The sequence below is a fragment of the Muscardinus avellanarius genome, assembly GCF_963383645.1.
Source record: "Muscardinus avellanarius genome assembly, chromosome: 3".
Classification (NCBI taxonomy): domain Eukaryota; kingdom Metazoa; phylum Chordata; class Mammalia; order Rodentia; family Gliridae; genus Muscardinus; species Muscardinus avellanarius.
In genome coordinates, this window is record NC_137788.1 from 109,726,009 (window position 1) to 109,752,938 (window position 26,930).

Below are 26,930 nucleotides of genomic sequence, written 5' to 3' on the forward strand. Positions count from 1 at the left end.
TTTAAACGTCTCCTCCTGAACACGTACAACTCTTCTGACCTAGATAATAATCCTGCACACTTCATAAGGTTACATTAACTTTACCAGTGAGGAAATTGAGGCTGCTCAGAGAGGCCAGTGTCCCTCAGAACACCCACTTGCAGATGGAACAGGAATTCAAGCCCAGGGAGCTTTGTTCCCAAACCCTGGGCTCTTTCTACCTTTCACAGAGCCTCACGGGCAAGCTGGCCATATTTGACAGGATGGTGAAAAATGGCTTTTCCACAGGTTTAATTTTTATTATCAAAAATTTTTAATCGTGCAAACTTGAGCAGAAATTTTTTCATAATTTTATTGTTTTTACATGTTTGGAGTATACTTGATCATCTGTTACATTTTAGAACCTTAATTCAAAAATGAACATTTTAGTTTTAGCAAATAGGACTATGTAAATATCCTGATCTTAGGCTTTTCAAAGTGTTATTAAAATTGCTGCTCTTGTGTGTTTAGTGCGGCCTGTTTATAATAAAACAACAAAAGTGTATCAGCTGATAAATGATGAAAATGTGATGTTTACATGTACACAAGCATGCACACATTACACAGGTGCCGGCAGTGGAGACAGCAGCCAGGCCACAGGTGTGGGGTGTGAACTGTGGAGCCCATAGAAGTGGAGGGTAGATGGCGGTCACCAGAGGCTGGGAGAGCTGGAGGAGAGATGGGGAAAGATTGGTCGGCGGCTTCTAGGCTACAGTCAGGCAGGAAAGACAGGCTCTGGTACTCAGTTGCAGTGATGACTGGGTAACGGAGATGAACCGCATGCTTCCACGGGCTAGGAGAAAGGGTTCGGAATGGTCTCACCTTCAAGAATGATAACTGTTTAGGAGACAAGCAGGCTTACTCTGGTTTGAATGTTACAGAGTGTACACATGTATCAATACATTGCTTGCTGTTCCATAAATATGTACAATTTGTGTGTGTAGGGGGGTGCTGGGGATTGAACCCAGGCTGTTTACCTCTGGGCTACACACCAGCCCTATTTTATTTTTGATTTGGAAACGGTCTCGCTGAGTTGCTGAGGCTGGCTACAAACCTGCGATCCTCCTGTCTCAGTGTCCCAAGTACCTGGATTACCAGAGGTGCTGCCACGCCTGGCTTTATGTACGATTTTTATGTGTCAATTAAAATAAGTTTTTAAATAAAAATTATTTCTAGTTGAAAGAGACTCTTACAATTCAGACAACCTTAGAACGGGGTGAATATTGGGAAGAATGTGAGACTTTTACCTTAATTAACATTTTACCTTTCTCATGTCGGTAGGAACTCGGGGAGTGAGCTGCAGGTGTATCACGCTTCACCCAGGAGCCATCAGGGCTTCTTTGAAGCCCTCCGCAGAAGAGGAGACACGTTCTATGTTGTGTCATTTCGAAGGGTGAGTTCATTTGGAAAGATTAAAGCAAACATTTCTGAGTGCCCGCTGTGTCCAAGACCTCGGCTGCACCTTGTGCGACTCGTGTGAGGGGCGCTGTCTGGAGAGCTGCGTGGTGGGGCAGCCCTGTGCTCCCTCCCGTGCTGGGCTCTGAGCTGACCAGCCTCTTGCAGACTGGCCACGCGACTGACGCCAGGCTTTGAGCTTGTGTGTGGAAAATAGGAGCTATGTATTGATTTTTATTTGCTGTACTGTTTGTAACCAAAGGAAAGGTAAAAACAAAGATTTCCTGCTGAGGCTTTTAAAGCCGGTTTCCGTCTGGTTGCTGAGGCGTAGACTCTGATGGAGCCCTCAGGTGACCTGGGCTGACTTGGCGTTTGGCTGTGGAGTGTCTAGAGGTGTGTGTCCCATTCTAGGTGGGAAAAATGTGAATAAATGAATTTGTAAACATACATTTTTAAGAAGTCTTATCTCAGAAGAGGGACTGCCCCCCACTTTAGAAGTGTTTTTCTTTCTAATTAATTTTTAGCTTTCTCTAAGATATAACCATTCAGGTCTAAAGAACATTATGAAATATAGGACAGAATTGTCTAAGAATCCACTTAACATTGGTTTATTAATGAATATATTGGCAACAGTCTGTCCTTTTTCTGTTTTATTTCATTATCTACAATATTGGCACATTCGGTATGCATGAGTTTAGAGCTTGCCATACTCTCCTGTGTAATCTCCTGGGTTTCTCACATAATCATGTAGATATTTCTGTCCCTGTTTTATGGATGCAAATACCAAGAGTAAAAGAGTTTCATAGCTTCTCCAAGCACACAAGTGGCAACCTTAGAGTAAGAATGGTAATTGAGGTGTTCTGACTTAATAAGTTGTTTTTCTTTGTAATTGGTGCAGTTAGATATGGTATGGGTTATATAAATAACAGATTACTCTAGCCCTGCAAAAGCAACCATGTTTTGTTGTAACATAACTTCAAAATGTTTCTGTTTGCAAAATTACCTGATTGTATATTCATTAGGTTACATTTTCATACTACTAAATAATGGTCTGAAAGATTGTAATAAAGCTTCTGGTTCCAAAGCAAAGAATAGAGTAAACAGGCCTGGCAGGTTTCTGGTTTTAAAAACCGCATATGAAATTCCAAACATGTTTGGAAAGAAGTATCTTTGCTATGTCTTAAAAAAGAGAGTAGTTTAACCTAAGTAGACTAATATTAAGGATTGGGTCTCAAGACTCGCATTGAAAAGCATGGTGTGTGTGTGTGTGTGTGTGTGTGTGTGTGTGTGTGTGTGTGTGTGTGTAAGTGCTTTTTATTGTGATTCTTTATGTGATTCTTTATTTGAGATCAGAAATTCTTGATCTCAAATTCCCTGTCAAATCTGATTTATTATTGTGAGGAGTTAGAGAATTTAGTCATTTGTTATCTGTCTTCATGATAGATTACTAGCTAACATAAAAAATGTATTTGAGCTTTTTATTGAGTTTTCATGTGAACAGTTTGCTTTATGTTTGAAAAAAGATTGCTCAGTAGTCTATGTAGCATGATTTATGTATGCAAAGAATAACTTTAAAAATATTTACTTTCAACTGATACATGGGTGGAGTCTGCTGTTGGACATACAGAGGCTCAGAGAGACTCAGGCCTTGCATCAGTGGAAAGCACGGAGGGTGACCTACACTTAACACTAGAGCCAACTAATAGAATCTCCAGGACCACCAAGACCACCCAGGTGTGAATGAGGAGAAGTCAGACCAACACAGCCCTAGCTGTATACTTGTTTATTTACTTTCTTACCCACCACTTTCACACACCTCTTCTCTTGTAACATGTCTATTCTCTTCTCCATCCTTTGTTTCCTCTCATATTTTCTCTTCTTTGTCTTGTATTAAATCTACTTTATATCACTATACTACTCTACATTGGTTGCTATAATATTACTGTATATTCACTATCTCTAATCTCTACTGTATGCCACCTTACCAAATCACACTCTCATTCTTTTCAGCCCTATCTGTGGCTTCACCCTACCCTTGCATTTACGACTACACTTTCCTCCTCACTCAACCCTCACTAGTGAATACAACACAACTTGCCCTTGGGTACACCAACTGATACCTAGAGACTGAGAGAAATCTATCAGAAGAACAGATACAAACTCCTGAAATCATAAGGAGAAGGAATAACAAAGAAACCATGAGCTCCCACAACCCCATAATAACAGAACCCATCCAACACAAAATTGCAGAGATCACCAGACAGACAAATCAGAAATTTAACAGTAGAAATGATACGATTTCCAAAAAGAATTTAGAGAGAATCTGAAAGAAATAAAGGATGCAATCATCGAAGAGAAGGCATCAATACAAACTATGGGCAATATATTAGATCACTTGGAGAATAGAATCTCGCGCTTAGAAGATGATCACTTAAAAAATGAATGCATAGTATATAATTTAAAAAACAATTTGAATTGGACATTGAAAAGATATGGTTACATATTAAAAGAGCTAACATAAGAATAATAGGTATAGAAGAGGGAATAGAAGATGAAACCTAAGGGATCAACAGTCTTTTCAAAGAAGAAGTAATATCAGAAAAATTTTCAAACATAGAATGAGAGGTCAATACACAGATACAGGAAACTTATAGAACCTCCTTTAGACAAGATCAGAGAAAAGGTTCACCATGCCACAGAATAGTCAAACTGAGCCAGGCGTGGTGGCGCACGCTTGTAATCCCTGCGCTTGGGAGGCTGAGCTAGGAGGATCAAAGCCAGCCTCAGCTACTTAGTGAGACTCTCAGCAACGTACTGAGACCCTGTTTCCAAATAAAATATAAAATAGGTCTGGGAGTATAGCCTGGAGGTAGAAAGCCTCTGGGTTCAACCCCAAGTACCACCAAAAAAAAAAAAAAAAAAAAGAATAGTCAAACTGACCAAACTAGAAGCCAAGGAGAGATTTTTTTTTTTTTTTTTTTTTTGCAGTACTGGGGAGGATGGAACCCAAGGGCATTCTAGCTATGAGCTACACCCCCAGCCCAATTATTATTATTATTATTTTAATTTTTATTATTTTTGGTGGTACTGGGGTTCCTGGAAGCCCTTCTATCTCCGGGCTACACTCCCAGACCTATTTTATACTTCTTTATTTGGAAACAGTGTCTCTTAAGCCAGCACGGCTGGCTTTTGAACCTGCGCGATCCTCCTGTCTCCGGCTCCTAAGTGTGGGGATTACAAGTGTGCGCTACCAAGCCCGGCCTGCCCAATTATTTTTAAATTCTTTATTTTGAAACAGGGTCTCACTGACTTGGAAAGGGTCTCACTAAGTAGCTGAGGCTGTTCGTGAACCGCGATCCTCCTGTCTTAGCCTCTCAAATGCTGGGATTACAAGCATGTGCCACCATGCCCAGCCAAGGAGAATCTTAAAGGCAACAAAAGCAAAATACCAAGTGACATTGAGAGGCAAACCAATTAAAATCACTCTAAACTTCCCAAATCAAGTCATGAAACCCAGAAGGGCTGGAGTAGTATGTTCCAAACTCTGAAAGAAAACAGCTTGCAGCCCCAAATTTCTTAACCAGCAAAACTATCTCTCAAGTTCAATGGGAAATAAAAATCTTTCATGACAAACAGAAGCTAAAAGAAGTTATGTCTTCAAGACAAGCACTAGAGAAAATATAGAGATTCACTACAAAGAAGAAAGAAGTAATAAATGCCAGAACCAGAGCAACAATAATGCCATGTCTCAATATCACACTGAACACAAATGACCTCACCTTCCAAATAAAAAGATACAAGTTGGCAACATGGATTAAAAACCAGAATCTGTCTATCTGCTACCTGCAAGAAATGCACCTTACAAGAAAAGATATTAACAAACTAAAGGTAAAGGGCTAGAACAAGGTAATGCATGCCAACAAAACTCAAAGACAGGCAGGAATAGCAACTATGATATCAGACAAGTTAGACTTCAAGCCAAAGCTTATCAGATGAGACAAAGCAGGTTATTCTTTTTTTAAACTGGTAAAAGAAACAATCCATCAAGAGGAAATAACGATAGTCAACATTTATGTCACAAACATAGTATAGGTATAGCTACTTTTATTTTTTAAAAAAACCCTTTGTGACATGAAGTCACACATAAACCCCATACAATAATAATGGGAGACTTCTACACTCTTCTCACACTGCTAGACAGATCTTCTAGACAAAATGTCAGTAAAGATGCCTCAAACCTAAAGAACACCATCAACCAAATGGACCTGTTAGACACATAGAATATCCCACCCAACTACAGCAGAGCTCACATTTTTCTCAGCTGCTCATGGAAACTTCTCCAAAATAGATCATATCCTGGGCCACAGAGTTAGCACTAGCAAATTTAAAAAAAATGTGACATTTTCCTGTGTCTTTTCAGACCATAATGGGATGAAACTAGAAATAAACTATAAGAAGACCCAGAGAAACCTTACACAAACATGTGGAGATTGAACACCACACTGTTTTTTTTTTTTGCGGGCCTGGGGATGGAACCCAGAGGCATTTGACCTCCGAGGTATACCCCCTGCCCAATTTTTTATTCTTTATTTTGAAACAGGGTCTCACTGAATTGCAGAGGGCCTCACTAAAGAGCTGAGGCTGTCCGCGAACCACGATCCTCCTGTCTCAGCCTCCCAAATGCTGGGATTACAAGCTTGTGCCACCACGCCCGGCTTACCACACTGCTGAATGAAGAATGGGTCATAGAAGAAGTAAGAGGTGAAATCAAGAAATTTCTATAAACAAAATTAGAGATACATATCAAAATCTCTGGGACACCTTAATGGCAGTATTAAGAGGAAAATTCATAGCACTGAGTGCCCACAAAAGAACAACAGAAAATCACCAAATAAATAACCTAATGACACATCTCAAAGTCCTTGAAGAACAGAAACAGTCTAACCCCCAATCAACAAAATAAAAGCTGGCTTCTCAAAAAATTAACAAGATAGAAAAATCACTAGCCAAACCAAAAAAGAGAGAATCAACCCAAATTATGAAGAGATACAAAAGATATTGCCACCAATAGTGTAGAAATCTAGAGGATTATCAGAAACTACTTTGAAAAACTGTACTTCAACAAAATGGAAAGTCTGGAAGAAATTAACAGATTTTTAGGTAAATACAACCTTCCTAAGAATATGTAGAAAACTTAAACCAACCAATAGCAATCAAAGAGATTGAAGCCCCAATATAGAGCCTACCATCAAAGAACAACCCAGGACCAAATGGTTTCCAGAATGAATTTTATAAAAAGCTTTATAAAAGATAATCCCAATAATCTCCAATCTATTTTGTGAAATAGAAATGGAACTCTCTCAAATACGTTCTATGAAGCCAACATCACATTAATACTAAAACCAAATAAAGACAGCTCAAGGAAAGAAAACTACAGGCTTTTATCATTTTGACACAAAACTGCTAAGCAAAATAGTAGCAGCACGCATTCAAAGCCACATCAAGAAAATCATATACCATGACTACGTAGGGTTCATCCAGGGATGCAAGGCTGGTTCAGCATACGAAAATCAATCCATGTAGCCTGGTGTAGTGGCACACACTTGTAATCCCCGCGCTTGCGAGGCGGAGACAAAAGGTTTGAAGCCACCCTTGCTGGCTTAAAAGACCCTGTTTTAAAATAAAAATATAAATAGGTCTGGGAGTGTAGCCCGGAGGTAGAAGGGTTTCCAGGAACCCCAGTACCACCAAAAAAAAAAAAAAAAAAAGAAGAAGAAGAAGAAGAAAACTCCAGGTAATTAATCACACAAACAGAACCAAAGACAAAAATCACATGATCATTTCAATAGATGCTGGAAAAGCATTTTACAAAATCCAACACCCATCTATGCTAAAAGTACTGTAGAGAATCGGAATAATAGGAATATACTTCAACATCATAATGGCAGGCTACAATAGGCCTATACAGCCAATATCATATTAAATAGGGAAAAATTGTGAGAATTCCCCCTAAAAACATGAACAAAACAAGGATGTCCATTATCACTTCATTATAGTACTTGAGATTCTAGCCAGAGTAATAAGGCAAGAAGAGGAACTCAAGAGTACAGCTAGGAAAAGAACTAAAACTTTCACCCTTTGCAGATGACATGATACTAAGAAGACCCAACAAACTCAACCAAAGGCTTATAGACTGATCGACAAATTCAGTAAAGTCTGGATACAAAATAAATCTTTAAAAATTAGAGAAGCTTTTCTCTATGTTAACCATAAAGCCACTGAAAAAGAAATCCAGAAAAACAATTCCACTCAGGAGATCCCCCACACACACAAAAGAAAATACTTAGGAATAAACAACCAAGGAGGTAAAAGAGCTCTACTAAGAGAATTATAAAACATTGAAAAAAGAAATAGAATGAGACCTTAGGAGAGGGAAAGATCTCCCATGATCTTATATAAGCAGAATAAATATCAAAATGGCCATACTTCCAAAAGTAACCTACAGACTCAACACAATGCCTATTAAATTACCAAGGTCATTCCTCACAGACATAGAAAAATTGTTACGCCAGTTCGTTATCCACCAAAGACCACCAGGAGCCGAGTCCGATGTAAATTACGTGAGGGATTGTTTTCAAGCTCGAGCTTGAGCTCTCCATGTACACCAACACTGGTCACGGAGGAAGAGCACTTTGCCCCCCAAGAACAAAGCTTTTATCCTTTTACACCATTACATTGATTGGTTGTTTTGTAACCAAGCAACCACTGTTGGTTCTCGATTGGTTTAGCTTTTGTGCCATAGGAAAGGGCTGTCATCAAGAAAATTTCAGCCATCTAAGTTGACCTATAAGTTGATTGGTCCGGCCCGTGGTACCTATCTCAAGAATGTTCAAGTTGAGTGGGGGTCTCTTTTCTCAGAGCAGAGTGACCTTGCTTGTTTATCTGCTGATTCTAGACACAGAGGTACTCTGCACTGATTGGCTGTGTCTAGGGGAAAGTCAGATTAACACAGTTACAGTTTATCCAGAAGGGACATGAGTTACAGAAACTTAACTTCTAAGAAAAGGAAACCTAGGCCTACTTCACTTAAAGCTTTGACTAAAGCCTGTCATGGCATCACTTTGGTCCTTCAAAATCAGTCCTTAACTTCATTTGGAACAACAAAAAACCCAGGATAGCCAAAGTAGTTCTCAGCAACAAACACCATGTAGGAGGAGTCATGATACCTAACTTTAAACTATACTACAAAGCCATAGTAATAAAAACACCATGGCACTGGCATAAAAACAGATACATAGACCAATTGATTTTTGTCAAAGGGGCCAAAAAGATACACTGGGAAAAAAAGATAGTCTATTCAACAAATGGTGTTGCAAAAACTGGTTAACCATATGCAAAAAAAAAAAAAAAAAATGGAAATCAACCCCACTCTCTTAATCTGCCCAAGAGTCAATTCAAGATGGATCAAAGACTTGGAAATTAGACCAGAGACCTTGCAGCTACTTGAAGAGACTACAGGTCCAACACTGCAACACATAGGCACAGGTAAGAACTTTCTCAACAAGAACCCAGAGGTACTAGAAACTGAAAGGTAAATCAGTTCATGGGATTGCATTCATCTGAAGAGCTTCTGTATAGCAAAGGAAACTATCAAGAACCTCAATAGAGAGCCAACAGGATGGGAGAAGATTTTTACCACCTGCTCCTCCGATAGAGAACTAATATCTAGAATATTCAGAGAACTCAAGAAACTCAGCACTAAGAAAACCCAGTCAAAAATGGGCAAGTGAACTAAATAGACACTTCACAAAAGAAGAAATTCAAATGGACAATAAATGTATGAAAAATGCTCAACATCATTAGCAATCATAGAGTTGCAAATCAGAAATACCCTGATATTCCACCTAGCTCCATCTAGAATGGCAATCATTAAAAACACAAACAACAACAAATGCTGGCAGGATGTGGAGAAGTGGACTTTAATGCATTGTGAGTGGGATTGCAAATTAGTGCAACCACTTTGGAAAACAGGATGGAGGATCCTCAGAAGAAAGAATGGGAACAAACCTCCCGTGTGATCCAGCAGTACCACTTCTGAGTATCTGCCCAGAAGAGTAGAAGCCAGATTACCAAACTAAGCATGTTTATCTATGTTCTTGGCCACACAATTCACCATTGCCAAACCATGGAACCAGCCAAGATGTCCATCAGCAGATGAGTGGATTACAAAACTGTGGGATATGTACACAGTGGAACTTTACTCAGCCATAAAAAAGAACACAATTACATCATTTACAGGGAAATAGAATTTGAGAACAGTATGCTAAGTGAGATTAGTCAGTCACAAAAATAAGAAATCGGATGCTCTCCCTAATATGCAGAAGCTAGGGAGAAAATGGGTCACAGGAGGAACTCTAGAAGTTTTAAAAATATAGAAGTTGATAGAACTGTTTCTAATTTGTATCTAAATCAGTTCTTGAGCTTTTCCTCCTATACAGTTAGGAAACTAGCAAAGTAACCTATTAAATCATTATATACCTAAACAGAATTTGGCCCAAGCTTTTTTATGATATCACCAAACCTAATTCTGGAGGAAGGTGTCATTATAGTTGGGAGGAGCTGATGTTGTGTGAGCTGAGTCAGTTATGGTCTGAGACACCCACCTCATTTCCTCTCCTCAAATGCAGTGACTGGTTCCTTTGGACACTGAATTATTTCGTTTTTGCCATGAGCAAATTTGAACACCGAAAGTTGTTTTTTCCTGAAAAACTTCAGGACTGAGAATTGTGTGACATTTACTTCAATACATTGCTCCTGATCTCTGAAGATCCTTTTATGGGTAGACTTTGAGAAGATGCATAATATAGACACCACATTGGCTACCAGTAGGAGTAGCTGCGTGTAGGGATATAGCATATCACTGAATCATTATGGGATTACTTAATGACTCCCTCTTCTGCTAGGCGTAAGTACCCGACTGTCCTCAGGTGCCAGCAGCCCGTCCACAGCTGATTCCAGCCTTGATCCTTTTCTCAGAATCAGCAGTAACACACATGTGTAACCTTCCACAGGCTTCTAGAGGCTCCGTCAGCACAGTGTCGTGGACGATGCAAAGGCGTCAAGTTGGGGTTCTTGTTTCTCATTTCAGACGAAGCCTGTACCTGCCTTTATATGAGTTCTTAGGTGACTAAAAAGATAAAAAAAAATAGTAAGATAACTGGAATTCAGATTATGAAATAGGTCAAATCTCTTCTGATGAAGCAGCCATGCTGGCCTGAGCTTTCGGGTCTGCTTTCTAGTTACAAAGTGTATTTTTCAGTAGAATACATATGTATATACTGAGAGAAATGAGCAGCCAAAATTCCGTGTACTTATGGTTGCTGAATATTTGTACTATGCTTTAGAATTGTTTTGCCGATTGCATATTCATATTTTTAGAACAAAAAAGGCTATAATAAATCGTTTACTTTTTATTTTATTTTACTTCAGTTTTATGTAGTTGACTTGTTCTTAAAGTAAAAAACACAGTTTCCATCTCCCAAAATGAGAGTCTTAATTTTATTCAGAACAAACACCTCTGTTGTTTTATTTGTACTGGGGTTGGACCTGCAGGCATTCTACCTGCAAGCTATGCCCCCAGCCTTCTTTATTTTTTTGTTTTAAAACGGTCTTGCTATGCCACTAAGACTGGTCTTGGACCTGCGATCCTGTCTCAGGCCAGCACAGGCGCCTCTGCTGTAAGCAGGTGAATGGCATTGATAAATACCAAGCCCCAACTTTAAGTACCTCAGCTCCTCAATTCTGGTACCTTTTTGTTGCTTTTTAAGAAAAATCAGGAATGTGAGCTATGTGTAGAATACAAAAGGTTTCTTTCCTCAGATCTTTTAAGAATTGATTTTATTATTCAAAAAATTAGTCATACTGTTGTGGGGTTGGTTTGTTTGTTTGTTTTTGTATGTGTGGCACCGGGAATGAAACCCAGGGGTATTCTACCTCTGAAGTATACTTCCAGCCCTGTTTTTTTTAATCCCTTTTTTTTTTTTTTTCTTTTTTTTGCGGGTCTGGGGATGGAACCCAGGGGCATTCTACCTCCAGGTTACACCCCCTGCCCTGTTTTTATTCTTTATTTTGAAACCGGGTCTAACTGAGTTGAAGAGAGCCTCACTAAGTATAAGTAGTTGAGGCTGGACACAAACCACAATTCTCCTGCCCTCAGCCTTCTAAGTACCAGGATTACAAGCATGTGCCACTGTGCCTGGCTTCATTTTTTTTTTAAATAATTGCCTTATCTTAATTTTTTGTTAAATCTCTTCCAACTGCAGCTGTTCTCAAAAGAATTGTTTAATTAAGGGATTTAATCAATCTTGCTAGCATTCCTCCAACATGATATTTCCCAAATTGCCATTATATCCCCTGGCTGTCCTCTTAGCAAAGAATCCAGCAGTGGACACAAGCCCTTCCAGAGCTTACAGCCTAGAGACCAACACTAAACAGACAGTGATTAGCACAGTATCAGTGTGCAACGTGTTAAGGAAAATCAGAGGGAGAAGCCAGAACAGAACAATAGTTACTTCATTTTTCAGACTGGAATATGTAAATTCTTTGTCCTGTCTTTTTGCTTTTCACTATTTGCTTTAAACTTTTGGCTTTTTCCGATGGTGAAAATTTTTTTTATTTTGATTTTTTTATTAGTGCATTGTATAATGGGGTAAAAAAAAAACCTGTGTTTTGAATTTGCATCCAAATTAATCAAAGATATAGGCCTGTATTTCTCCTTCCTTGAACTGTCTTTATTTGGTTTTGGTATTAATGTGATATTGGCTTCATAGAATGTATTTGGGAGAGTTCACAAAATAGATTGAGGAGTATTGGTATTAGCATTTCATAGAAGGTGCAGGGGAGAGCTTGCCGGAGCAACAGATTTGGATGTGGGAGATAAAACATGAGCCAGGCGCGGTGACGCACGCTTGTAATCCCAGCATTTGGGAGGCTGAGACAGGAGGATTGCGGTTCTTGGACAGCCTCAGCTACTTAGTGAGGTCCTTTACAACTCAGTGAGACCTTGTTTCAAAATAAAGATTAAAAATAGGGCAGGGGGTTTAGCTCAGAGGTCGAATGCCCCTGGGTTCCATCCCCAGATACCCCCCAAAAGTGGCCAGATCCCTCTCACTAGGGAGCCTGTAGACCAGGCTTGTGGAATATGGCTCCTACCCTGCAGAAGGCAGAAAGGGCTTGAGACTTGTGCTTTAGGAAGAAGCTCTGGGCTGGTTGTCATAGATGTTTAGAAGAGGGTTTTATTTTTAAAAGAAGTAGTTTATTTTAAAGGGAGAGAGTGGCTTTTAACATAAACACATATACAGTAAACATAAAACTAAGTTCTAGAAACATCTTCTACCACTGGTTTTGAAACGGTGAAACTAAAATAATTGTATGAATTAAATATAAATAAGATAATAAAGAGAACATTCAAATCAGTGTTAGTTTATGTACTGGATCCGTGTTTGTGAATAAGTCCGTGACTCACAAGTTGAAGGGATACTTGGTATAGGTACTTTAAATATCTTCTTCTTATTATTAGGGATTGAGCCCAGGAGTTTTTATTTTGAAAGCAGGCCCTGCTAAGTTGCTGGCCTCAAATTTGTGATCCTCTTGTCTCAGCCTCCCAAGTACTGGAATTGCAGCCATGTACCATCACATCTGGCTGATTCCAAAACAAAAAATAAAAAGGGCTGGGGTTGTAACTTGGAGGTAGAATGCTCCTGGGTTCAGTCCTCAGTACCAAAAAAGGGGGGGGGGGGTTCCATAATAGTTTCAATATAATCTTTAATAACTAAAGTTATGAAGAAAATCAAAATCTAGGAAAACTGGTCATGTTTCAAGGTTTGATTTTCCTTTTCTGCTTGCTAGCCCTAAGTTACCCTGGCTTGAATGCACATATTTGTCTGTACATCAATGCATTATTCCTAATTCACCTCTAGGAGATTTAATATAAATATAACTAGGACTTCTCTTTTATAAAAAAATGAAGAGTTACGCAGTGTTGAATTCCACTTTTTCTCATCTCTCCACATCCAAACTGTCACCAAGTACTGCTAATTTTGCTTTTTAAAGCTGATTTTTTTTTATTTCTATTAGCACATTTTAATTAGACCTCATAGCGAGGCTCTCACTGTGCAGACAAGTGCATGTGCTGTGTTTCCTTCCAAGTCCACTGCGTCGTGGCCTCCCCCTCCCCCCGGCGTAGTGAGATCGGCCTGAGACATCTGTCTAGCTCAGAGCAGAGGGGAGGCACACTCTTTTGCATGGATCTTTAAAACATAAGTATTCCTGGGTTTGAACTTGTTACTGCTGGGCGATTCTTTGCTTTCTGCGGTAGTGCTGCTGGGCCTTAAGCTTCCCGGAGGCTGCCAGCGTCTGTCTAGGAAGTGCCTGGCTCCTGGCATTTAAATGTGCACGTTCTTCACCTTTGTCTAACCTGATGGAATAAAAAGAATATATTCCTCCATGAATAAAGTGAACTAATTTGAGATACAAAATTCTCTTTGAATCACCACTTAAATTTTTTTATTCATAGTTACATCTGGGAAACATACATTATACTTTGGGCCTGTCCTTACTAAAATGGATGCGAATATTTTGTCTATTCTAACTGATGCAAATTAGGGAGTTTTGTAAACCGGCTCAGTGGGAACTTTTCCTGATACTGGATAATGGCAGAAAACAAGACTCTTTTATACGCAGGCTCAAATGTGCTCTTAAAAAGCAAGAACGATGCACACTTGTAATCCTGGCGCTTGGGAGGCTGAGAGAGGAGGATCGGACAGGTTCAAATTCAGCCTCAGCTACGTAGTGAGGCTCTCAGCAACTTAGTGAGACCCTGCTTTCAAACTAAGTATAAAATAGGTCTGGGAGTATAGCCCGGAGGTAGAAAGCCCCTGGGTTCCACCCCCAGTGCCACAAACACACACAGACACACACACACACACACACACACACACACACACACACACACAGTAAGAATGACTGGGTGCTGTGGCCCACACCTGGAATTCCAGTACTTTGGAGTTTGAGACAGGAGGGTCTCAGGTTCAAAACCAGCCTCAGCAATTTAGCAAGACCCTCTTTCCAAATAAAAAATAAACAGGAGTGGGAGTGTAGCCCTAGAGGGAGAACACCCTTGGGTCCTATCGCAGAACCACATGCACAGGCACTCACAAGAAGCAGCAACAGAAGGTGCTGCCTAGCAGACAGCCTACCTGCACATGCATCCCTCCTAGTTCTTTTATTTCCATTCTAAGGAGCTGTGTTTGATTCAAACGCGCCAGGAGCCCCACGTCAGCTCACACCATTCGACTGGCATTTAACTGCACGCACTTGGAGTGCACAGGGCAAGGCACGTCCGCATCGTGCTTGACCTTCTAACACACACGAATCCTCCAAGTTTGACGATCTCTTCACATAATACCAGACTGAAATAAATGAAACAATTTTAGTTTTAAATTCTTTTTATAATTCATGAATCCCACTAACTAACAACTCCACAAATAGTAAGTCAGTTCTGTAGAACAAAGTGAAATGCTGTTCTGCGCTTGGTCTTGGCCTGACGGCTGAAATGCAGTGGGACAGCTTCCTTAAACCACATAATGATGCACAACAGTCACCATCTTAAAGTTCTTAGACTTTTGAGCTTAGAGTTTTAAAATTACCCCATAGCTTATTAAATTCTTACTTATGAGTGGCCGCATTCTTTGTAGTCTTTATGAGGTTTCCATATTTCCTTAGAAATCTTATGTGGAAGAGGGAGGGTACTAGGGATCGAGCTCAGGGTCATTCTGTCCCTGAGCTACACCCCCAGCCCTTTTTATGTTTGTCTTCAGAGTCTCACTAGGTTGCTGAAAGCCTTGCTAAGTTGCCGAGCCTGCCCTCACACCTGCGATCCTCCTGTCTCGGCCTCCACGTGCTGGGATTATAGGTGTGTGCCACCATCCTCACTCCATGGAACTCTGACCAACCAATCTGACCCGCTAACATACTGTGTGGTTGGTTTACAAGACTTTTTTTTTTTTTATGGTGGTACTGGGGGTGAAACCCTTCTACCTCCGGGCTACACTCCCAGACCTATTTTATATTTTATTTGGAAACAGGGTCTCTTAAGTCAGCGAGACTGGCTTCAAACCTGTGCAGTCCTCCTGTCTCTGCCTCCCAAGCACAGGGATTACAAGCGTGCGCCACCACGCCCGGCTTACAAGGCTTTTTTAACTTCAGAAGTACTGTCTCACTGTTCAGAAGTTTGAAAAATAAAAATGGAGAAATCACCCAATGTCTACTAGTCTAGCAAAATAGTTGACATTTGTGTTTTACTATTATAGGGTGCATATATTTTTTTCATCACCGTAACATAACATGCATACTTTTATAGAGGATAAGCATTTATATTTTTAAAATACTTGTATTGGTACAATGCAATTATGTACATCATAGTGGGATTCAAAGGAACACACACACCGCACTTGGTGTATTTCCCTCTGTATTCCCTCTCCGCCCCTGCCTTCCCCCCTTATGTGTTAGTGAGATTGGACTGAGACCTTGTGTGGACATAACCTAATTGGCGCTCCCTTCCTCAGGCTTCATTCTCCTCTGCCCCAGTCCCTCCCACTGCCCCGCTGGTCCCCCTCGCTTGCCTGTAGCCCCTCGGCTTCCACAAGAGAGAAGACCTATGAGTCTTGGCTTTCAGAGCCTGGCTGGTCTCACTTAGCATAATATTTTCTAGTTCCATCCATTTTACTACAGTGACATAATTCCGTTCTATCTTTAACCACTGAGGAGTTCCATTGTGTGTAGAGCATTTTTGTTGCCCAGTCATGTGTTGCTATACTGAGGTTGGTTCTGCTATGTGGCCCCCGGTTGTGCATTGTGCTGCTATAAACATGGGCGTGCACGTATCACTGCAGTGTCCCAGGTGCATTTCTTTAGAGGGGTTGTCTGGCGGGTCATTCCCCTCTTTTGAGGAGCCTCCCTGGTGGCTGGGCTAGTGTACGGTCCCACCAGCAGTGTACAAGAGTTCCTGTTTCCCGCACCCTTGCCAGCACCTGTTATTATTGTTGTGTTCTTGGTGATGGCCATTCTGATTGGAGTTTAGATGGACTCTCAGGGCAGTTTTTATTTGCGTTTCTCTCGTTGCTAATAATGTTGAGCATTTTTCATATATCTGTTGGCCATTTGTATTTCTTTTGAGAAATATCTATTCAGTTCCATTGCCACTTTCTTATTAAGTGTTAAGTTTTTTTGAATTCCGTATATATTCTGGATATTAGTCCTCTAGCGGAGGAGGAGCTGGCAAAGATTTTCTCCCTATCTGCACAATCTGCAGGTTCTCCAGGCTCTTGACTCTATCCTTTGCTGCACAGTTTTTGTTGTTGTTGTTGTTTTGTTTTGTTTTGTTTTGTTTTTTTGGCATCCCACATACTGATTCTCCATTTACTACTAAGACTTTTAGGGTTCTGTTCAGGAAGTCTCTGCCAGTTCCTGTATGTTGGAGAGTTGGTCCCATCCCTCTTATAGTAATTGCAAAGCTCCTGGCTGAATTTCCAGGCCTTTGATTCGTCTTGAGCTGACTTCTGTGCAGGGTGAGAGGTGGGAATCTAGTCTCATTCTTTCCATGTATGTGGTTTTGTCTCTACACCTCTGTAGTGTGATGTATCCTGCATTGTTCTTATTCTCAGGATTGTTTGGGCTATTCCAGGCTTTTGCTCTCCCATATGAATTGTAGTACCATTTTTCCTATCTCCGTGAAGAATGAAATTGATATTTTAGAGGGACTGCATTGAATCTGTAGATTGCTTTTGGTAGAACGGCCATTTTGGTGGTATGTATTCTGCCTATCCAACACCATGGGAGTCCTTCCTTTTTTTTTTTTTTCTTTTTCTTTTTCTTTTGCAGAACTGGGAGTTAAACTAAGGGGCATTCTACCTCTGAGTTACACCACCTGCCCTATTTTTTATTCTTTATTTTGAAATTGGGTCCCACTAAGTTGTGGAGGGCCTCATTAAGTAGCTGAGGCTGGCCATGAATCTGTGGTCCTCCTGTCTCAGCCTCCCGAATCTCAGCTGGGATGACAAGCGTGCCCACCACGCCCGGCCTTATTAAGAATGTTTTCATCTGTGTTCATCGAGGAGCTTGATCCGTAATTTTCTTTCTTTGAATATTCTTTATCCGGTTTTGGTATCAAGGTGATACTAGCTTCTAGAATGAATTTGGGTGTATTCCATCTCTTTCTCTTTCCTTAAATGAGTTGAGAAGGGTTATTCTTCTTTACAGATCTTGTAGAATCAGCTGGGAATTAGTCTGGTTCTGGGCTTTTTTTTTTTTAATCTTTTTATTACTCATTTGATCTCTTTCTTTGTTATTAGTTTAAGTTTTCTGTACCCTCTTGGTTCAATTTAATTAGGTCGAATGTATCTAGAAACTTGTCAGTTTCTTCTAGCTTTTGTTATTTATTAGAATATAAGTTTGCAGAATAGTTCCTAATGACCCCCTAGGTCTATGCTGTCTGTGGCGATAGCTCCTTTTTCATATTTTATTAATTTTGGTTGTTTCTCTCTTGCTTTTGTTTAGGTTGGCCAAAGGTTCGTCAGTCTTGTTTATCTTCCCCTAAAGCTACTCTTTAGCTGATACTGTGTATTGTACTTTTTAAATTCTCTAATTAATTTCTGCTCTGACTTTAATTATTTCCTGCTTTCTCCTGGCTCGGGGGTCAGTTTGTTTCTGTTTTTCTAAGGCCTTGAAATGCATCATTCCGTTGTTTATTTGGAATCTTTCTGGGGTTGTTGTTGTTCTTCATGGGTACTCAGTGCTGTACTAACTTTCTCATAACTGCCTTCATAGTGTTCCAGAGAGTTTTGGTAAGCTATGTTTTCATTTTCATTTGATACTAAGAATTTTTAAATTTCTCCTTTAATTTCTTCTATGATTCAGCCTTCATTTGTTTAAGTGCATTGATGTAATTCCTCTGTATCTTTTGTTTGTTTTTGTAGTACTAGAGATGGAACCCAGGGGCATTGTACCTCCGAGCTCCACCCCAGCCCTACATTTTATTCTTTATTTTGAAACACGGTCTCACTAAGTTGCGGAGGGCCTCACTAAGCAGCCGAGGCTGTCTGTGAACCTCCTCCCAAGTCCTGGGATTATAGGCACGCACCACCACACCTCTGTGTCTTTTTACTATCCACTTCTGTCTGCAAGTCCATTATGATCTGAAAAGGTGCAAGGTATTGCATCACTTTTAAATTTGGTCGCTGCCTTGCTTTGTGGCCTGCAATATGGCCTGGAGAAGGTCCCATGAGCAGCTGAGAGAAATGTGCATCCCACTGCTATTGGGTGAAATATGTATAAATGTCAGGCCCATTTGATTTACTGTCTTATTTAAAGTCTGAGGAGTCTTTTACTCATGGGTGACCTGATGTTAATAGAGGTACTTGAAGTCTGCCAGGATAATTGTCTTGCGGTCTGTGCTTAAGTGCTGTTTGTTTTATGTAAGTGGTTGCACAAACATTTGGGGCGTAAATTTTTACTATACCAGTATACACTATAACACACTAAGGGACCAGACACACCTCCAGATTTATATGTTAAATGTAACTTTATTTTGTTCCTCAGAATGCTGTTCACTGAACGCCGGGTGGTTCAGTGGAGCCGGTCACACCCTTGGGAGGCTCCTCATGGCCCCTCTTGCGGGCAGGTCCTGAGGCGCTGCAGGTGGCCTGGGCGCGGTGCTGGACCTGTGTGCCCGGGTGGGCAGGAGTGCAGCACTGGCTCACTTTTAACACAGGGAGGGGCTCCAGGTAGTCTCCAGGGCTCTCCCACCAAGGCGCACCACCAGCTGCCAAGCAGAGGTATAGTGACTGCCGTTTCTAACCAGCCGCTGTCGGTCTGTTAGGAAGGGCCTGAAGGAAGCAGCTCCCTCTAGACTGCGCCGTCAGCATGGAGGGACCATCCAGAGCTGAGGCAGCCCTCGCTGAGACACGCTGTGAGTGTGCGTCCACTGTGGCCTTGAAGACTTAGCAGGAGGAAAAACAAGTGTTCAGTAGCTTTTATTTTGGTTACACGCTGGATGGTAATGTTTTGGATCTAGTGTGCTAAGTGGATTGTTAAAATTGATTTTACCTGTTTTTTTCTTTTTTTATTATGTGCACTGGAATTTCTGAAATGACGTATGTGCCGTGTGTATATGGCTGGTGGTCTGTTTGTGTTAAACAACACCATCCTGGCACTAAGGTTTCTGAGGTGCCTGCGAGAAGTGAGTGTTGTGAGGACGTGGTGCTGGGCTGAGTGTGGCTCCCTTGACATCGGGAAGTGTTTGGTTGGCCTGTCATCTGTTCACGAAGTGCAGCTCAGTAAAAGCCACTCGGACCGTGGCTTTGTGAACAAGCCTTCCCAGAGCTGGCTCAGCCTTGGGGTGCACGGTCAGAAGAGGTTAGGGTGCGGGGAGGTCCAGAATGCTCCAGGTGGAGGCTCTCTGCCTCAGGCCTGGGGAGGCCCAGAGTGCTCCAGGTGGGGGCTCTCTGTGCTCAGGATCGTGGGGCCTGGGGGCCCAGAGTGCTCCAGGTGGAGTTGCCAGGTCAGAGCTGCTCTGGAGGCTTTCGAGACGAGGTAGACGGAGCTCGGCATCTTCTCGGGAGAACTGCAGCAGCTCCCGTGTTTTCACCTGCATGGAAGGTGAAGGTAGGCCGGGTGCCAGGAGCGCCATAGCGGCTGCTTCCCCACAGCAGCACCGGCGCTGGGGATGCCTGCACTGACTCCTATAGCTGTGACCAGTACCCACGGTGCTCTTCTTCAGACTGTGTTTATCCAAGTCCTCACTAGATAAGCATCTTGAGAAAAGGAAAGGATTTTTTGTGTGTGGAACTGGGGATTGGCTCTACCTCTGAGCTACACCCCCAGTCCTATATTTTTATTTTTTATTTTGAAATAGGGTCTCACTAAGTTGTGGAGGGCCTCACTCAGTAGCTGAGGCTGGCCGCCATCCTGCGATCCTCCTGTCTCAGCCTCCCAAGTACTAGGATTACAAGTTTGCGCCACCACGCCCGGCTTAAAAGGGAAGGATTTTTAATTCACTCTTTTATCCTTTCTGTTGTTTTGCGTATAGTAAATTTATTAAGTGTTTTTAATTAAATTAAACTAAACCAAAATTGGATTAAACTAAAAACAGTTGTTTCTCCGTTATATAAGATGTATAGTAGTTAAGATGCTTTGTTATAGTTCAGCATATCCATGTGAAGATAAGTTTGCTCAGGAGTATATAACAATGTTGAAATACACCTGAAAATATGATTCAGAGTTAAACATAGGCCCAGGTAGGTTTTTACATTATTTTCTGGTCTCTAATTAAATATTTTTTCATATTGCAATAATGTAAATATTTTAAATGACTCCAGGCAATCCTCCTTCAATATTTCCAGTGATTTCAGCAAGCCTGTTTACCCTGCAACACAGCTGCAAATTATTGCAAACATCTGTACTGAATCCTCATGCAGTATCAGCCCAGTTGAAAACAACTCTCACCCCATTAACAGCCTCAGTCATTCTCTGATACTTTCCCAACCAAGAGTCAGGGAGCGGTAAGTTCAGGGCACCCGCGGGGAGGTTCTGGAGCCGGCCTCTCAAGCCTGATTTCTGTTGTCATGAACGTGGCATTTGCCCTTCCTGATTTCTGTATTTAAAAAGCTAAATAATATCTTAAACCCTTATGTTAGTTTTTTTATATGTTTAAAAGAAATTCCCTTAGTTTTATTAAGCCTTATTTGGGTTAAAAGACAAAACAGTGTGGACAAAATCCATTTCATAAATGCTTAAAAGTTTACTAGAGTAAGCATGGTGAGTTGAGCACCGCGCTGTCCGACCCCTCGGCCTCTTGCACCTTGGTCAAGGTTTTCTGTGTGATTTTCTGTTTCGGTGCTGTGGCAAGCAGAGTCACGGGTCACATCACCTGCGTCCCACAGCTGATTCCTGTGCTTCTCTAAGGCCCCTCTGGAGCTGAAGGAGCCCGGGATGGCGCGTGGGTCTCGGTGAGTGCAGGCGGGTCTCGGCGAGGGCAGGCGGGTCTCGGCGAGGGCAGTGCGAGCCTCTGCTGATACATGAAACTTTGGTTCATGCACTTTCTTTTCACCACGCCTCAGATTCCATCAAAACAGATACCTGTGTTCAGTGGTGTGATAAATGCTAGAAGTACTAGAAAGGAATTTAGCACTAGTCTACAAAGATGACTTCCAAGAGATAAGAATGTGTATTTTTAGTTTAAGTCATAGAAATTAGGTGAGAATGCCCAAAGAGGATATGCTTTGGGGGGAAAATAACCCCCAAGAAATGCCAACATTTAATGTAGAATGTGGGTGAAAGAGGACGCAGAATAAATAAGTCAGTAAACAAGTGAGTAAATTAGATTGGGGGGAGTGAGAACCAAAGAGTTGGGGAGGGAGTTAGAAATGTCACATGCTGCCGAGAAGCCGGGCACTGTGGCACACACCTGTGGCCCAGGCCTCGGGAGGCTGGAGCAGGAGGGTCACAGAGTCGAGGCCAGTCTCAGCAACTTAGTGACACCCTGCTTCAAAACAAAAAAAATAAAAAGGGCAGGGGGTGAAGCTTTGAGGTAGAATGTCCTGGCTTCAATCTCCAGTTTAAAAGAAAGAGAGGGAGGAGGGAGGGAGGGAGGGAGGAAGGAGGCAGGGGAGAAGTCCTCTCGCCCTGTGAGGGGCAAGAGGGTGAGGACAAACAGAATGTAACATTTATGAAGATGGTTCAGAATGGCAGGGCCAAATCTCACTACTTTGGGGACCAGATAGTAGATAAGGGGACTCTACTTTATGGCTCCTTCGATGTATTATATGTTATTTACCTAAAATAATACCGTGATTAGTCATTAATTTTGGGGGAAATTGTCAGGTCAGATATTAACAGCAATATCACGTGAGAGATGAACTCCAGTACCATGCCTGGCATGGCTCCTGGTTATAAACAGTGGAATCACACTGTAACTTTAGAAGAAGGCTGGAGAAAGAATTAGGTGCAGGACACTGAGACAGTAGAGACAACCAGCGAGCTGTGGGCTCTGGGCTGGGACAGCAGCCACCGGACCCCACGGACCCCACACTGCACTTCCGCCAGCCCCGGCACTCCCCAAACCCTGGAGTCTTCAGTCATCGATGCCCACGCCTTTGAGTTTTCAGGGGTGTCAGAGTGGCCAGGCTTCGGTCACATGTCTAGTCCAGGGAGAGCTGGGAGAGAAGCTGTGTCCCTGCACCTGCACGCCACTCCCCCATGGGACCCCACGCGCTGCCTGCGGGCAGACCAGGCATCCGGTGCGGGACCGCCCAAAGCAACAGCTAGTGTGGTTAGAAACGGCCAGAGTTTTAAGATTCGAGGAAACTGATTGAAATTCACGGGACCAAACTGGAAATGATCTGGCAAACTTGAAAAGGAAGCCTAAGGCTTGCCTTGCTAGTAATAAATACCAGGAATATCCAGTTAAAAGCTTAGCTTAGATCTTTCCATACATACACACATACACATACATACACTGATTGTACTGGGATTTGAACCCAGGGGCATTCTACCTCTGAGTTATAACCCTGCCCTATTTTATTATATTTATTTATTTACTTATTTGCTTATTTATTTATGGCACTGGGGATGAACCCAGGGGCATTCTACCTCCAGGCTCTACCCCAGCCCTGTTTTGTAGTCTTTATTTGGAGACACGATCTCACCGAGTTGCCGTGGGCCTCACTAAGTAGGCCCGTCCCTCCTCACATGCACAGGTGCAATTGCTGCCGTCTCTGCTAATTGCTGCCTTTCAAACATGAACTTGCCCTGACTCCCTCCCAGGCCGCTCGCCTTGCCCTACCCCACAGGCGATTGACCGGCACTTTAAAGGAGGAGATCCCCTTGGACGGCCCAGCATAGGGTGGAGCTGGCAGTACTGGGCTTCAGTGATTTTCCCTGTCACTTTTTAAATCAAAGGAGTGAAATAGGGGCTTTCTTCTTTCGCTGGTTGGATCCGTAGAGCATCTATGGCCGCTGGCATCAGTGTGTATGGAACAGAAGCATGATCGGTCGTGATGGAAGAGACTGGGTCAGCAGAGGGAGGCTGAAGGGGCTGGGCCAGTCATGGCTGCCACCATCTTTGTCTTGTCTAGCCAGCTGTGAACTCCAGGAGATCAATGCAGACAGACACGGATTCCCTGTATCCGCCTCCAGCTGATATTCCCTGCTAGATTTTCCAAGAACTTTCCTGATCTCATACTTTTATCCTTTAACAGAAGAATTGGAATGGCAGGGCACTGGTGGTGCACACCTGTGGTCTGTGTCTCTGGGAGGCGGAGACAGGAGGTTCACACACTGGAGGCCAGCCTCAGCAATTTAGTGAGACCCTCAGCAAGTTAGCAAGACCCTTTTAAAAATATATATATATATAAAATAGGTCTGAGGGTACAGCTCAGGGGTAGAATGCCCCGGCTTCTATCCCAGTATCCCTCTAAGGAGAAAGAGATGATCAAACACAATGGTACCCCAAAAGAAAGACTCAAACCCTGTAATAGTGCCCTCCCCAAAAGAAAGAGCATGTCAGATACAACATGGCTTCTCTGTTGCAGCCACTGTTTCAAGTGCTGTAAAACATGAACTAGCTTAATCCTCATAAATAATCCCTCCAGTGGGGGCCGCTGCCCTATCATACTGATGTGAGTGTGCAGGCAGATGAAGGGATTTGCTCTGGACTCCAGGTGTAGCTCAGACTTGGCTGATAGAGACAGCATTCACTCCGGGGCAGTATGGCTGAGTCAGCACCGTGCGCCTCTCTCTACCACGCCACCTTGCTACGTACGCAGCCCACAGCTGGCTATGTCAGAAGGACGGGGGACGTGTGCTGAATGCAGGGTTTGCCCACCTTACCATTTTATTTAAAAAATTTTTGTTTGTTTTGGAACTGGGGGTTGAACCCAGGGGCATCTGCCTCTGAGCTACACCTCCCCACTCCCAGCCCTTCTTGGTTTTATTTTGAAGCAGAGCCTTGCTAGATCGCTGAGGCTGGCCTCCAGCCTGCACTCCTACCTCAGATGACAGGTGTGTGCCGCCACGCCTGGCGCTCAGTTTTCCCAGGCGCGGGGCACCTCAGCTTCTGCGGCCACCTGCGGGCGCCCTTTGTTCAGACCTGTTTTGGTCGGACCCACCATTGTCAGCGTGTGCTCTTTGGGTAGTTCCTTGACTGTGAATGCTTTTGAAGAACACCTGGTTGTACAGATCAACATGTGACCCTTAGCTCACCTTTCCGCCATTCCTCCCTGAAGTTTGGGTCAGTGTCACACTCTGGCTCCCTCTTGCCTGTGGTGATGGTGGCGGTGGCGGTGAAGCGCAGCATCCGTGTAAGCAAGGTTCAGTCTGGCTATTACCTTGCTAACCCAGGATCCTGGGAGAAAGCTGTGTTCATGAAGGAAGGTAAATCTGATTCTGGCAGATTAGGTTAAAAGTTTTAGGGCACTAAAGCAGCAATGCAAGGGGCTTACTTTATTCTTGCTGTGTAGTTTGCCTTCCGAGACCAGGCTTTCCTAAAACGTGCTCTCCTCGCATTTAGCAGTCCTTTCCATTTTTCTGAAAGCAAGATCAAAATTGCCTTGGAAAGAAAAGGAACCCAGATTTGTGGAGAAGGCTGAGAGATGCCCAGAGACTGAGGGTTGTGCAAGAGTGATAACTTTACAATTTAAATTAAGTGGGACTCCTTTTTAAATCCCCCCCAGAATGCTGTAGAATTGCTGCCAAGAAGGTCAGGGTGACCCCCTGCTCCCTGCACCCCCACAAAGCACTGGAGACGGCTTGGAGTCCCCTAGAACTTGAAAAATAATTGTATCTCCCCCCCCTTTTTTTTTTTTTTCTGATGAGAAGTAGAGTACCTGTCTTATGTACTTATGGTGAATTTTTTCTTGAAGTGTTTCCTACCATCTCGTTTCTCAGGAGACCGGCCTCAGTTTGCTGTAGCCAAGGCTGCTCCTTCGAGGAGCCCCTGTGGTTTGCTGCGGTGGTGTATCTGTAGGATGTCTTTGAATCGCAAGGAAATATGCTTCCTACCAGTAATGCTGGGGAAAGTGAGTTTTCTAAAATGAAACATCTTGCAGACGTTACGTCTGACAAGCTTTCAGATGGCTGAACGTTTCTTCAGTGTTTGATTTTTTTCCTTAATAAGACCTTCTTTTAAATTCCCCCCCTGTCGGCACTTAGTGAATGATAATCAATAACCAGCATCAGGTCCTAACTTATCTCCTTAAGTCACACACTGCCCCGTCTTAGAAAAAAGCTTTTTGTAAGAGCTCAGGTTTTTGTTTGCTTTTGTTTTGAATCCAACATATAACCCTAGCCCATTTTATTTATTTTGGAACTGGGTATCATTAAATTGCTGACACTGGCCTCAAACCTGAGATCCTCCTGTCTTAGCTTTCAAAGTCCTGGGATTATAAGCACGCACCACCACGCCCAGCTGTGAGCTAAGCTTTGACCTATGAATAGCTCACAGTACTGAACGAGTAATAGAAAGCCCTAGGTCAGAGGTTTCCTGCCTTGTATGTCTTCTAAGCATATGGGCAGCGTTTTGCCTATGGACTTTCTCTAGGGAAACAACCCTGACCTGGCTTAGAAGAACTTTTCCTGCAACTCTGATCAAGAGAAAAGAGTGGTTTGGAAGCTACTATTTTTATTCCCTTTTTTTTTTTTTTTTTTTTTTTTTTTTTTGGTACTGGGGATTGAATCCAGAGGCTTTCTATCTCCAACCTACACTCCCAGCCTATTTTATTCTTCATTTTGAAACAGGGTCTCACCAAGTTGCGGAGAGCCTCACAAGTTGCTGAGGCTGACCATGGACCTGCGATCCTCCTGTCTTAGTCTCCCGAGCACTTGGATTACAAGCACTACTATCTTATTCTTAGAAGAGTATTTATAAGAAACCATTTGGACCAAGAGACTAAAAATTTTTTTTTAAGTTAGTTGTATATAACTGTTTAGGTTGAAAATTTCCAAGTTGCTGATAAAAATGTCCCCACAAAAACAACAGATTTGTGTGGTTCAACTTAATATCAGCTGGGCAGTTGGGGGAAATGTCCTGCAGTTTGATATGAAACCTTAAAGAAGACCTGAGTGTGCGCTCAAGGATTCCAAGCTCGTTTTCCCTGACCTGGCAGCGTCACCAGGTTTGTCTTACTATGTGGCAGGGCTTCCCTCATCACAGCACACAGGCCGCCGCTCTCACTGCCTGCGGGGCAGACTTGATCTTCTCCCCTGCCTGCCCACCCGCTGTGGGCCAGGTGCAAGCTCTGCGTCCACGTCTGTCAGTCCGTGATGTGGTTGCACACGTGAGTGGCCAAGCACAGCGTTCACGTTTGCCGTTGACACCAGCGCTCTGGTGGGCGATGAGCGATGTGCTCTGCGTGTCCTGACTGTGACGAGACGCTGCAGCATCGGCTTCCGTGGGCTTTTCCAGT

The 26,930-nt window shown here is 42.6% G+C and overlaps 1 protein-coding gene across 1 annotated transcript in view; it reads left to right on the plus strand.

Annotated features, from left to right (window-relative positions):
• The window catches only part of ATF6 (activating transcription factor 6), a gene marked incomplete at both ends in the record, with an annotated part of 124,035 nt that overhangs the window by 58,059 nt on the left and 39,046 nt on the right, over positions 1 to 26,930 (plus strand). Inside the window, one exon of the mRNA XM_080690437.1 lies at positions 1,300 to 1,411. Within this exon, the coding sequence (XP_080546563.1) occupies positions 1,300 to 1,411 (112 nt within the window). The remainder of the gene's footprint in view (positions 1 to 1,299; positions 1,412 to 26,930) is intronic.